General features: G+C 33.3%; 1 protein-coding gene across 1 annotated transcript in view; it reads right to left on the bottom strand.

The window, feature by feature from the left end:
• LOC143249926 (guanine nucleotide-binding protein G(q) subunit alpha-like) overlaps positions 1–14,965 on the bottom strand; it is a 63,298-nt gene that overhangs the window by 13,372 nt on the left and 34,961 nt on the right. Inside the window, exons 4-6 of the mRNA XM_076500542.1 lie at positions 11,737–11,865; positions 10,971–11,100; positions 2,451–2,604 (exon numbers count right to left, since the gene is read on the bottom strand). Of these exons, the coding sequence (XP_076356657.1) occupies positions 2,451–2,604; positions 10,971–11,100; positions 11,737–11,865 (413 nt within the window). The remainder of the gene's footprint in view (positions 1–2,450; positions 2,605–10,970; positions 11,101–11,736; positions 11,866–14,965) is intronic.

Genomic DNA, 14,965 nt, shown 5'->3' with positions numbered 1-14,965 from the left:
GATGAAATAACAAACTCATTTGATAATTAAAATTTTGTTTTCCTAATGGTTATAAATGATGTATTAACAAATAAAATAGATTATGGGCAATTAATGAAAGAGGAAATATGGCAAGCAGGGCATGGCAAGTGGGTTTGATTTCTTTTTATCCATACACAAAGGACCGAAGACTAAATATTACACTATACCTCAAATGATATGCTATAATACATAACTTACATCAAATTTAGAACATCTTTAGAGGGATGTAATATCAAGTCAAAGTGAATACACATGTTCCACAAACAAGTGGATATTAAGAATTTACTTACATACTTCATTTTGAAGTTAAGAATAGAAAACATGTATAATATATTTCATTCATTCACTATATTTTGATACAAAGTTTATTTGTATATATTGATAACAAAATAGTTTAAATTTTAAATGTAATATCATAAGTTATAGCATACCCCCTTTTACTTTATTGTATCAAGATAGTTAAGCCTTGTGAGATATTAGAGGGAATATCTCTAGGGAAGTCTCATTCAAAGAGAAGTTACTAACTGAAGAGAGTTACTGCACTCTAAGTTTGTTTTCTTGTGTACCAAGTTACAACATTAAATAATTCTATTAAATACATATTGTTTTCTTGTGTACCAAGTTACAATATTTAATAATTCTATTAAATACAAGTGATATTGCCACCTTAGAAATCCCAGATCTAAAGACATATCGTCTGAGTGTATGAGTATTTGTTTCAGAAAAAGACTATTGCACATCATTCTTGAAAGAAATAAGCTTCAAGTGACATCACAATCTTACAGTTGTGAATGTCATATGACCTGCTTGGTTATAAAATTACAATGGATTACTAATACTGAAAACCATGTCATGTGTTACACATGCACAATATTTTCTCAAAATTTGACATAAAACATTAAACAGTGTATAACTGCATTTTTAGTAGGACTACTAATTATCATGTGTATATTATATTCTGAACACACTAAAATATAGAAGTTTCTGTTTATTTATTAACATTCTCTTCCAAACTTGTATTAATATCACATTATTAAAAGGTTTGGTTTTTGGATTTTCGCACAAAGCTATTCGAGGGCTATCTGTGCTAGCCTTCCCTAATTTAGCAGTGTAAGACTAGAGGGAAGGCAGCTAGTCATCACCACCCACCACCAACACTTGGGCTACTCTTTTACCAACGAATAGTGGGATTGACCGTCACTTCATAATGCCTCCACGGCTGGGAGGGCAAGCATGTTTAGCGCACTCAGGCGCGAACCCGCGACCCTCAGATTACAAAGCGCACGCCTTAACGAGCTAGGCCATGCCAGGCCCATTATTAAAAGAGCCATTGATTTATAACAAATAATCAATAACAATGTTGTTTGTTATTTTATACACAATTCATCATTATTTGCCATACACATTTTAATATTTTCTTATAAAATTAAGAAATTGAAACTTAAATAATATTAAAATTTGATTTACTGTCTACATTTTGAATCCAGGTTTATTCATAAACATTGATAATAAAGTAGTTTAAGTTTGAATGTAACTCTGTAAGAGGTTGTTGCACATACACTTTAACCTACTTAATGTGAGAGGGTTAATAATGCTATATGTATGAAAACAAATTTCTGACTTTGGCTCACAATACACCATATACTTTATACAAGGGAGGTCGAACATTCAACACAGTCTGAATCCGTTATTCTTTCAATAGTACATAATCTTATTACATGTATCAAACATGCAGTGCAAGTTTATCTTCTAGCATGATATTAATGGATGTAAGCTGGACAGAAACTATTTTAGAATGTACGCTTTCACATAAGGTTTCAGACAAATTAAGGCACAATAACACTGATGGAAAAAAAACTCTGACTTAAACAAAAAAGGTGGACCTGAAATACTGACTTCTTTGTGTTCCAATATAGTTATATTAAACCTAAGTAGTTGTGTCAACCTAAACGCACCATGTTACTGCCACATCAAAAGGGTACACCAATATAAAAATGTAGTCAAACGTATAAGCAATAAGCCTAAATTGCAAACTATGGACTAATGAAATTAGAGGAAAGAAATAACTAATTACTTACAATGGTTATAGAAATAGCACAAAAGTAATTAATGTACTGCGTCTGAAGCAGTGTAACGTTTGTACTACTGATTTGTCATTGAGAAAACAGATTTGTCAATATTAATAATTTTAATAAAAGTACATTCCTGTCACATGACTGATACTTGCAGCTGTTTTTATTACAAGATAAATTCTGTATTACAGATGTTAAATATAATTACGATTTTTGATGGAATTTATGGGGTAAAATGGGGTCTAAGCTTTTGAAATATGACTTTAGCACGCCATATTACCAGCAAAAAGAAACCAGTAACTTACACTTAAGTGTATCTGATGTTTGATTAATACAAAATATTTAACTAACACTTACCATCAAATTCAGGAAAATAGTCAATAAGATGAGAGTACATTATTTTCTCTTCCAATAAATCTTTCTTGTTGAGAAACAGGATGACTGATGAATTTTGAAACCAGGGATATGTTATAATTGTCTTAAAAAGTGCTTTACTTTCTTCCATCCGATTCTGAAAAATTAAACGTATATAATTTGGTTTGTTTTTAACTTTGCACAAAGCTATTTAACTCTTATATCGTACCCATGACCTTAAAATGTAAAGTGCATCTTTCACGAAATGTGCGAGCTGTTAGGTTCCATGTCAGACATTCTAACCACTATGACATGCCTAGCACTTAACAATATTTAAATATAATCTTTCACTATCACAACTGGATTGGCTGCCATTTTATTTATTATGGTTTATGTTAAAACTTGGATTGATCCAGCTTGGATTTGTCTCATGATTTTTTGTTAGATGTATTAATTCTACTCAGTTGGATTATATATATATTGAAAATGAGCTTTGTTTATTTTTTGAATTTCCCTCAAAGCTGCACGAGGGCTATCTAAGGTAGCCGTCCCTAATTTAGCAGTGTAAGACAAGAGAGAAGGCAGCTAGTCATCGCCACCCATCACCAATTCTTAGGCTACTCTTTTACCAGTGAAAAGTGGGATTGATCATAACATTATAACATCCATAAAGCTGAAAGGGCATGTTTGGTATGCCAGGGATTCCAACCTGCGACCCTCGGATTACCAGTAGAGCACCTTAACTACCTGGCCATGCTGGGCCCAAACACGTGTATAAAATCAACAATAAAGTGCAGAACAAAATACAACATAACACAGATATAATAATATGGATTTCACAGAATACACTGGAACTACAGTACTTATGAGAAGTTCATATTGATAAATTGAGAAAAATAAAAGCCAGTGTACAACAGCCTTTGTCAAAAATTACACAAAAATGATAAGATTCAACAAAACAAGTTTACAAACCTTACATCTAAATGTCTTTGTTCATGTGTATCACTACTACATATAAATGTAAGCAAGGTTAAAGACCTAAAAATACAAAATGTATGAAAGTAACAAAGAAATATTACTCAAGATTTAATAGAAGCAAAATAAGTCATTCAATCATGCATCAAAAAGCATGTGTTAAACAAACTAGCATGTGAAACATGAAAACAAACCCAATCTTGTATATAAAAGCCAAATCTAGCCACTTCTGAAATAACAAAGACAATTATTTAACAAAAATATTCCAATATAGAAACACACACACAGTGTTACAGCAAAAACAGAGAAAGTTACATATAGAGATCATGCAAATGGTTCAGCCACGAATAACAAACTAAAGTGAATGTGTGTTACAGCAAAGCCACATCCAGCTACCTGTTGTATCACTGAATCAAACCCTGACTTTATATTGTAAATCTAAAGACTTACTGTTGTCCCATGGGGGTACTAAACTAAAGTGAATGTGTGTTACAGCAAAGCCACATCCAGCTACCTGTTGTATCACTGAATCAAACCCTGACTTTATATTGTAAATCTAAAGACTTACTGTTGTCCCATGGGGGTACTAAACTAAAGTGAATGTGTGTTACAACAAAGCCACTTCCAGCTACCTGTTGTATCACTGAATCAAACCCTGACTTTAGTATTGTAAATCTAAAGACTTACTGTTGTCCCATGTGGGGGACTAAATTTAAGTCCCAAGAGGAGTTTTGTGTATACATTTTATTACTTAGCCCATGGGTCTTTTAAAAATTTCTTAGCCCTTCAGTGCTGTACAATTAATTCAGAGAAAATTATTTATACCTATACATGAAGTAATGCTAATGATTCACAAGTGAAATAATATCAGGTAAAAGACATGTAATGAGTTCACAGGTTTGAAGAAATGTGCTATTACCTCTTCTGTTTAATTTTACAGTTTTAATAATGAAAACTCCTAACAGCACTTTCAGCATTGGTTGGAGTTTTACCTGTACCAAAACAAGTTTTATGGCTAAACGTGTCAGAGAAAGGATACCCCCTCACAATATGCCTGTGAAGAGAATAACCAACTTTCAGGTTTTATAGAAAATTTTGTTCTGTATTAGAAATAATGAAGTTACTCTTTAAACAATTCAATTTTCTAATATTGTGATAAACATACGTTAGAAATTTCAGCCTTTCACACCATAAGTTCACAATGTAACCTGATTATCAATTCCCCATTATTGTGACAAATACATCTGAGAAGTTTCACACTCGAGCTCACAATGTAACTTGATTTTCACAGAATACTGACATTAACAGTACTTGCACTCATCAAAATTGTACAGTTATTGTTCTGGAACATTTTTTGTAGCCATCTTGCTACTAGCTACCTGATCAGATTAACTTGTAAACTTGTGACCATTACAGGTTGTAGTTGATATGACTTGCAGTTTTAATAGCAAATACTACAATTTCTTATTAGTAAAGAATTTAAGGAAAAGTTTCACATTTTCTGACTGTTCTTCAGTTTTGATTACACAGATGTTTGTGATATCTAAGTATATAGTTCCTTACACATTATAAACTCCAGTTCTGATAAGCTACAATATAAAATAAGAGCCTTCTCTCTTTTCTATTTCCTGAGATATAATTTATTTGCAGTTTTAATAGCAAATACTACAATTTCTTATTAGTAAAGAATTTAAGGAAAAGTTTCACATTTTCTGACTGTTCTTCAGTTTTGATTACACAGATGTTTGTGATATCTAAGTATATAGTTCCTTACACATTATAAACTCCAGTTCTGATAAGCTACAATATAAAATAAGAGCCTTCTCTCTTTTCTATTTCCTGAGATATAATTTATTTAATCAACCAAGGCGTACATGTGTTTTCAGAGAAGCTGAGAAAGCCACTGACGAGACATTCTTAGCTGTTACTTGGTTATTTAATCAACCAAGGTGTACATGTGTTTTCAGAGAAGCTGAGTAAGCCACTGACGAGACATTCTTAGCTGTTACTTGGTTATTTAATCAACCAAGGTGTACATGAGTGTTTTCAGAGAAGCTGAGAAAGCCACTGACGAGACATTCTTAGCTGTTACTTGGTTATTTAATCAACCAAGGTGTACATGAGTGATTTCAGAGAAGCTGAGTAAGCCACTGACGAGACATTCTTAGCTGTTACTTGGTTATTTAATCAACCAAGGTGTACATGAGTGATTTCAGAGAAGCTGAGTAAGCCACTGACGAGACATTCTTAGCTGTTACTTGGTTATTTAATCAACCAAGGTGTACATGTGTTTTCAGAGAAGCTGAGTAAGCCACTGACGAGACATTCTTAGCTGTTACTTGGTTATTTAATCAACCAAGGTGTACATGAGTGTTTTCAGAGAAGCTGAGAAAGCCACTGACGAGACATTCTTAGCTGTTACTTGGTTATTTAATCAACCAAGGTGTACATGAGTGATTTCAGAGAAGCTGAGTAAGCCACTGACTGACATTCTTAGACTTGGTTATTCTTAGCTGTTACTTGGTTATTTAATCAACCAAGGTGTACATGTGTTTTCAGAGAAGCTGAGTAAGCCACTGACGAGACATTCTTAGCTGTTACTTGGTTATTTAATCAACCAAGGTGTACATGTGTTTTCAGAGAAGCTGAGTAAGCCACTGACGAGACATTCTTAGCTGTTACTTGGTTATTTAATCAACCAAGGTGTACATGTGTTTTCAGAGAAGCTGAGTAAGCCACTGACGAGACATTCTTAGCTGTTACTTGGTTATTTAATCAACCAAGGTGTACATGTGTTTTCAGAGAAGCTGAGTAAGCCACTGACGAGACATTCTTAGCTGTTACTTGGTTATTTAATCAACCAAGGTGTACACTAGTGTTTTCAGAGAAGCTGAGTAAGCCACTGACGAGACATTCTTAGCTGTTACTTGGTTATTTAATCAACCAAGGTGTACACTAGTGTTTTCAGAGAAGCTGAGTAAGCCACTGACGAGACATTCTTAGCTGTTACTTGGTTATTTAATCAACCAAGGTGTACATGTGTTTTCAGAGAAGCTGAGTAAGCCACTGACGAGACATTCTTAGCTGTTACTTGGTTATTTAATCAACCAAGGTGTACATGTGTTTTCAGAGAAGCTGAGTAAGCCACTGAGACATTCTTACTTTCAACCAAGGTGTACATGTGTTTTCAGAGAAGCTGAGTTAGCTGTTACTTGGTTATTTAATCAACCAAGGTGTACATGTGTTTTCAGAGAAGCTGAGTAAGCCACTGACGAGACATTCTTAGCTGTTACTTGGTTATTTAATCAACCAAGGTGTACATGTGTTTTCAGAGAAGCTGAGTAAGCCACTGACGAGACATTCTTAGCTGTTACTTGGTTATTTAATCAACCAAGGTGTACATGAGTGTTTTCAGAGAAGCTGAGTAAGCCACTGACGAGACATTCTTAGCTGTTACTTGGTTATTTAATCAACCAAGGTGTACATGAGTGATTTCAGAGAAGCTGAGTAAGCCACTGACGAGACATTCTTAGCTGTTACTTGGTTATTTAATCAACCAAGGTGTACATGAGTGCTGTTACTTTCAGAGAAGCTGAGTAAGCCACTGACGAGACATTCTTAGCTGTTACTTGGTTATTTAATCAACCAAGGTGTACATGAGTGTTTTCAGAGAAGCTGAGTAAGCCACTGACGAGACATTCTTAGCTGTTACTTGGTTATTTAATCAACCAAGGTGTACATGTGTTTTCAGAGAAGCTGAGTAAGCCACTGACGAGACATTCTTAGCTGTTACTTGGTTATTTAATCAACCAAGGTGTACATGTTTTGACGAGACATTCTTAGCTGTTACTTGGTTATTTAATCAACCAAGGTGTACATGTGTTTTCAGAGAAGCTGAGTAAGCCACTGACGAGACATTCTTAGCTGTTACTTGGTTATTTAATCAACCAAGGTGTACATAGTGTTTTCAGAGAAGCTGAGTAAGCCACTGAGTAAGCCACTGACGAGACATTCTTAGCTGTTACTTGGTTATTTAATCAACCAAGGTGTACATGTGTTTTCAGAGAGAAGCTTCTTAGCTGTTACTTGGTTATTTAATCAACCAAGGTGTACATGTGTTTTCAGAGAAGCTGAGTAAGCCACTGACGAGACATTCTTAGCTGTTACTTGGTTATTTAATCAACCAAGGTGTACATGAGAGAAGCTGAGTAAGCCACTGACGAGACATTCTTAGCTGTTACTTGGTTATTTAATCAACCAAGGTGTACATGAGTGTTTTCAGAGAAGCTGAGTAAGCCACTGACGAGACATTCTTAGCTGTTACTTGGTTATTTAATCAACCAAGGTGTACATGAGTGTTTTCAGAGAAGCTGAGTAAGCCACTGACGAGACATTCTTAGCTGTTACTTGGTTATTTAATCAACCAAGGTGTACATGTGTTTTCAGAGAAGCTGAGTAAGCCACTGAGTAAGCCACTGAGAGACATTCTTAGCTGTTACTTGGTTATTTAATCAACCAAGGTGTACATGTGTTTTCAGAGAAGCTGAGTAAGCCACTGACGAGACATTCTTAGCTGTTACTTGGTTATTTAATCAACCAAGGTGTACATGAGTGTTTTCAGAGAAGCTGAGTAAGCCACTGACGAGACATTCTTAGCTGTTACTTGGTTATTTAATCAACCAAGGTGTACATGTGTTTTCAGAGAAGCTGAGTAAGCCACTGAGTAAGCCACTGAGACATTCTTAGCTGTTACTTGGTTATTTAATCAACCAAGGTGTACATGTGTTTTCAGAGAAGCTGAGTAAGCCACTGTGAGACATTCTTAGCTGTTACTTGGTTATTTAATCAACCAAGGTGTACATGTAGTGTTTTCAGAGAAGCTGAGTAAGCCACTGACCACTGAGACATTCTTAGCTGTTACTTGGTTATTTAATCAACCAAGGTGTACATGAGTGTTTTCAGAGAAGCTGAGTAAGCCACTGTGAGACATTCTTAGCTGTTACTTGGTTATTTAATCAACCAAGGTGTACATGTGTTTTCAGAGAAGCTGAGTAAGCCACTGACGAGACATTCTTAGCTGTTACTTGGTTATTTAATCAACCAAGGTGTACATGTGTTTTCAGAGAAGCTGAGTAAGCCACTGACGAGACATTCTTAGCTGTTACTTGGTTATTTAATCAACCAAGGTGTACACTAGTGTTTTCAGAGAAGCTGAGTAAGCCACTGACGAGACATTCTTAGCTGTTACTTGGTTATTTAATCAACCAAGGTGTACATGAGTGTTTTCAGAGAAGCTGAGTAAGCCACTGACGAGACATTCTTAGCTGTTACTTGGTTATTTAATCAACCAAGGTGTACATGTGTTTTCAGAGAAGCTGAGTAAGCCACTGTCGAGACATTCTTAGCTGTTACTTGGTTATTTAATCAACCAAGGTGTACATGTGTTTTCAGAGAAGCTGAGTAAGCCACTGACGAGACATTCTTAGCTGTTACTTGGTTATACACAATATTTGACAGCAAACTCATTATTTTCATGCTAGATTCTAAATGGTTAAGAATTTAGGAATTTTGAAAGTTCATATTTTTTTAAAATTCAAATACAATTCAATTACTAAGCTTGATAAATTATAATTGAATTCGGTGGTATTGATATAATAATTTATGGTTTTCATTATTTCAAAATGTATATATAAAAAAAACCTAAAAATTTCATTTCACATCCTCCACATGCAAAAGTTGATAAATATTAGTGATCTATGGTAAGTAGCAAATAAGTACAAAGTTCATAAATAGAAGAAAACTGTTTGTTATATTTCTTTATCTAGTGTTCTGTGTTTCAGGAAAAACAACAGAATTTTAAGAACTTATTTGTAAATACTAATAATTTATACACTGATATTATGTATTATAACCACAATGTAACTGTATTTTACAAAATACTGGTCCACTAGAAACACAACTACGACATGTCACTTTGTAAAGATCAGTCTTATACTACTGCATACAATAACACAAGTGCAAACGTGCCACTTCACTGCAACTTCTATAATGTTAGCCAGGACAGCTGAAAGGTCAATATAATAAATATACATAAATGTATCAGGTTATGAGATTTGAAGTATTTAGACTAAACATTTGTGTTATAATCTGTAGTCATTCTGGAACAACAAAAACATAGGTTGATCAAGTTGACAGTACACATGGAGACTTTATATGTTATCCGTTATTTTCACTATCAAGTATTTTTCTAAAAATAGATTTGATAATTATCTGGAGTTTATAAAGATTTTGTATGTGTACTTTGGAAATTTTCTGATGCACAGGAGTATTTTTGATCATTTTTTTTCTATAATGACCTTGTAACCATGACACCATGACACCACCTGGAAAGAAATACATTTACCCTTTTCCTTTCTAAAATGACGATAAGTCATGCCAGGAAAATACAACTGTCTGTTGTCTATCCTTAATAGGTTAAAGTTTGTAACAGTCTACATCCATCAATACTTTATTACTGCCCTTTGAACCATGTCAAACTAATAATCGTGTCAAACAAGTTGAAAATCCCACAGCAAACATTACCATACTAAACGATATAACAAGTTGTTTGCAAGTACACTTCATGAAGAATTTTTATTATTTTGTATTAAGTTACCCAATCTAACCTAACACATTTCTAATTTTCACATTTCAATTACTTTTGTAACAACAACAAATATACCAAAAGAAAAGAAACACAGTACTTACATTTGGCCCAAGTAACACAGAATAACAACACATACAAGACAAACAATTTCCTATAACCATAATTTCACCGGCTTTCTAACTGAGACAACAAGTGCTTAAAATATAATTCCCTTAATCATCTCAACACAGGTTCAGTGTCAGACATGACCTCATAACCATTTTGTGCTTATTTTAGTTTTTATGCTATAACTTTTAAATTAGCAAATAAATCTTCATAAAATTGTACAGATAAGACACGGTTTTAGTATGCAAAATATCAGGTTTTTAAATTCAAGTTTTTACTTTAAGTCGTTTCTCTCATGCAAGGTATTTTTCAAATTTTACATGTGAAATATTTATAACCTCTGAATAATTATCAAACATTTCTTAAAGAAAAAACTATATTTTACATGTTATTTTTTTTACTATAAAATCTCTGTATGGGTTCAGTCGATTTGACCAACCTCGTAACCACTGTAAAATTTTAAGAAGTAAATAAAAAAATATAAACTACTACTTTATAAATATAAAATAGTAATGACATTTTGAATGTAACTCTCTAAAATGTTGATGTGCAATTTCACTTATCTGTAGTGAAAGGATTAATGCAGTACTTTTGATGCAAGTCTTTTGTTCTCCAAAAATAACTCATGTCATTAATAATTATTAAGATATGATGATCCATATCTCCCAGAGAAAGGTTCTCAATCCTATTAATAGTTCTATCAGTACTTATAGAGTTACTCATAAGAATATTTTCTACATTACCAATTAAAAACTTTATTATTTGTGAATAGAAAAAGGTTTATGCCTTAGTCCTACCTCATTATCTGACTCAAAAAGAATTTGATCATATTCGCTTAAGGCGACCAGGAAGATAATAGAAGTGACATTTTCAAAGCAATGAATCCATTTTCTTCTTTCAGACCTTTGACCACCAACATCAACCATTCTAATGAAAATAGATAGTGTTATTATGAATATTGTATTATTGTTGAATTAAATAACTAGATGCCTGTAAATAAAATACTTCTTACAGAATTACTTATTTTATTTTCACACATGTATGATAATTTCAAAGAACGCACATATACTACATGTATTACATAATCGTTTTTAAATTTTGTTCTTGTCTTAAAAATGGACAAAGCATACATTTCCTTACATAACAACTGATTATAAATATGCTCACCACACCATAGTTATAAAACTAGGAAATCTAAAGCTTAAAGCATAGTTGCAGTATGCATTTGAGTACTTTATTAATCTTAGAATTTCAAAAAAATGTATAATTAACATCAATAAAAAACAATTCTGTACAGTAAGGTGAATTATTTTTTTAGAAGAAAAAAGGAAGTTAAACATTTAAAACAAATATTAATAAAAGTATATTTAAACAAGACAATCATAAGTCTGATGCCAACCCTAGAAACAGAACATGACAGAATTAGAGAAAATTGAAAGAAGCAAAAATAGAAATAACGTGCACAATAAATAAAAACTGAAAAAGTACTTTATGTAAAATATAAATACATAATTTTCACTTAACCCTTAAACAAACATGTATATTACTTGTTAATGTACTAACCTAAAAATAATGGAGTCAAGGTCAAATGGATACTCAATGATGCCTGTTGTAGGGACTCGAACCCTAAGGATGTCTTGCAGAGTAGGGAGATATCCTGGTGCTGCTATTCTGTCAATGTCACTTAGATAACTGAGAGAATAAAAAAAATGAATTAATAATACTATGCGTAATAACTTCTCTCAGGTTTATTTTATAAGAGTATTCACAAGTTAACTGATAAATTAAATAAACTGTGTGTGATACTTAGGAAAACATCAGTAACACCCATTAATTTTTCTAGTTGCATGAACATACACTGCTTCTATGTTTAATGTATTTACAAATTAGTAAAAATCACAGATATAACATTATTAACACAGGGTTTCTTCCTCAACAAAGATGTCTTGATGACAGGGATCAAACATAAAACCTGGGATTTATCCAATTTTGCTAAAACTTGTGCAGGAGGTAGCTTACAGTTCGACACAATAATTAAGTTTCCACACTGGAAAAAGGTTGGTCAAGTCATGACTGGCCATACTGTCAGCAGAAACTCCATAGTTGATTAGAGTACGTGTTGTGTAACCAATGGGTCCACTACGTTAGTATTCTTCTTTGTCAACCATTTCACCCATTTTCCAGACTTCCAGCCAATAAATATTTAGCAAATAGTGTAAGCCATGCATGCAACTCTTTGTCACATTACTATAAATCAACATTATTCCCTTCATTACCTGCATGTGTAATAATCTGATATATTTGACTTGCTACTTTTTGCAGCTGCTATTGATGCAATCATGGTGGACTTTCTGACATCCCTTGTTAAGGCAAGCACATCTGTCATGTTCAAAGATAGTATGGTAGCACTCAAAATTGGTTTGGTGATGGCAAAGATGGTGGTGATGGTAGTAGTAGCCTTCCACTAGATCAGAGGATTAAGAACAAGGATACTAACCTCAAAATAACAATGAAAAAAGATCACAAAATATGACTTGAAAATTTAAAAAAAAGAGAATCAATTTCTATGCATGGCCATTGCAGTTAAAGTAGTGTGGTAACTATGAAACCATGTTTTTTATCAAGTGCTCATAATTCAAAACTGAAATAAACTTCAATCACATGGAATGCATACTTGAATACAGCTCATTTCATTCTTATCAACAGTGTATGCACAACACCTCCAAGAAACAATCACCAAAATTTCTTATTCCTTACCCTGCACCCAGAAAACACTACTTTTAGTTGAGGTGCAGATCCCATGTAAAATACATACATACATATATATAAACACCTGCACCAGAAAATACTACTTTTAGTTGAGGTACAGATCCTGTGTGAAATACGTACATACATATATATATATATATATATATATAAACACCTGCACCAAGAAAACACTACTTTTAGTTGAGGTATAGATCCTGTGTGAAATATGTACATACATATATAAACACCTGCACCCAGAAAACACTACTTTTAGTTGAGGTACAGATCCTGTGTGAAATATGTACATACATATATAAACACCTGCACCCAGAAAACACTACTTTTAGTTGAGGTACAGATCCTGTGTGAAATACGTACATACATGTATATAAACACCTGCACCAAGAAAACACTACTTTTAGTTGAGGTACAGATCCTGTGTGAAATACGTACATACATGTATATAAACACCTGCACCCAGAAAACACTACTTTTAGTTGAGGTACAGATCCTGTGTGAAATACGTATATACATGTATATAAACACCTGCACCCAGAAAACACTACTTTTAGTTGAGGTACAGATCCTGTGTGAAATACGTATATACATATATATAAACACCTGCACCCAGAAAACACTACTTTTAGTTGAGTGTGAAATACGTATATACATATATATAAACACCTGCACCCAGAAAACACTACTTTTAGTTGAGGTACAGATCCTGTGTGAAATACGTATATACATGTATATAAACACCTGCACCCAGAAAACACTACTTTTAGTTGATATATATAAATATATATATATATATAAACACCTGCAGAAAACACTACTTTTAGTTGAGGTACAGATCCTGTGTGAAATCACGTGATGCATATATATATATATATATATATATATATATAAACACCTGCACCCAGAAAACACTACTTTTAGTTGAGGTACAGATCCTGTGTGAAATACATACATATATATATATATAAACACCTGCACCCAGAAAACACTACTTTTAGTTGAGGTACAGATCCTGTGTGAAATACGTACATGCATATATATATAAACACCTGCACCCAGAAAACACTACTTTTAGTTTAGGTACAGATCCTGTGTAAAATATGTATATACATATATATATATAAACACCTGCACCAAGAAAACACTACTTTTAGTTGAGGTACAGATCCTGTGTGAAATATGTACATGCATGTATATAAACACCTGCACCCAGAAAACACTACTTTTAGTTGAGGTACAGATCCTGTGTGAAATACGTATATACATATATATAAACACCTGCACCCAGAAAACACTACTTTTAGTTGAGGTACAGATCCTGTGTGAAATCGTGCATATATATAAACACCTGCACCCAGAAAACACTACTTTTAGTTGAGGTACAGATCCTGTGTGAAATACGTATATACATATATATAAACACCTGCACCCAGAAAACACTACTTTTAGTTGAGGTACAGATCCTGTGTGAAATACGTACATACATACACCTGCACCCAGAAAACACTACTAGTTGAGGTACACCTGTGTGAAATCCTATATATAAACACCTGCACCCAGAAAACACTAGTTGAGGTACAGATCCTGTGTGAAATACGTACATACATGTATATAAACACCTGCACCCAGAAAACACTACTTTTAGCTGAGGTACAGATCCTGTGGTTCAAACTATTTCAAATGCAGTTACTTATACTGCTTACTAACTTGTAGATTTCTTTTAGGTTGCCAAACAAACTATTGTATAATTATGATTTCAATCAATGTAGCACATTTAGAGGATGTTAATGGGATAACCTGTTGAACAGTGTACCTCAGCCAACATCATATTCTGATAAAATACAAATAATGTAAACAATTTGTTTAATGAACTGGTTTTTACTCAAAACTAATAAATCAAATTTAACACTTGTGTGTCAATGAGGTTGAATGTCAGCGAAACCTGCAATGAAAATATATAAATTGAAATTTGCTAATTACATAAATATTCAGCCCCTTAAGTTAGTATAGTGGAGCACCATTAAGC

Source organism: Tachypleus tridentatus, chromosome 4 (assembly GCF_004210375.1).
Source record: "Tachypleus tridentatus isolate NWPU-2018 chromosome 4, ASM421037v1, whole genome shotgun sequence".
Lineage (NCBI taxonomy): Eukaryota > Metazoa > Arthropoda > Merostomata > Xiphosura > Limulidae > Tachypleus > Tachypleus tridentatus.
Note: the sequence above shows the minus strand (reverse complement) of the source record. Positions and strands in the feature narration are given on the sequence as shown.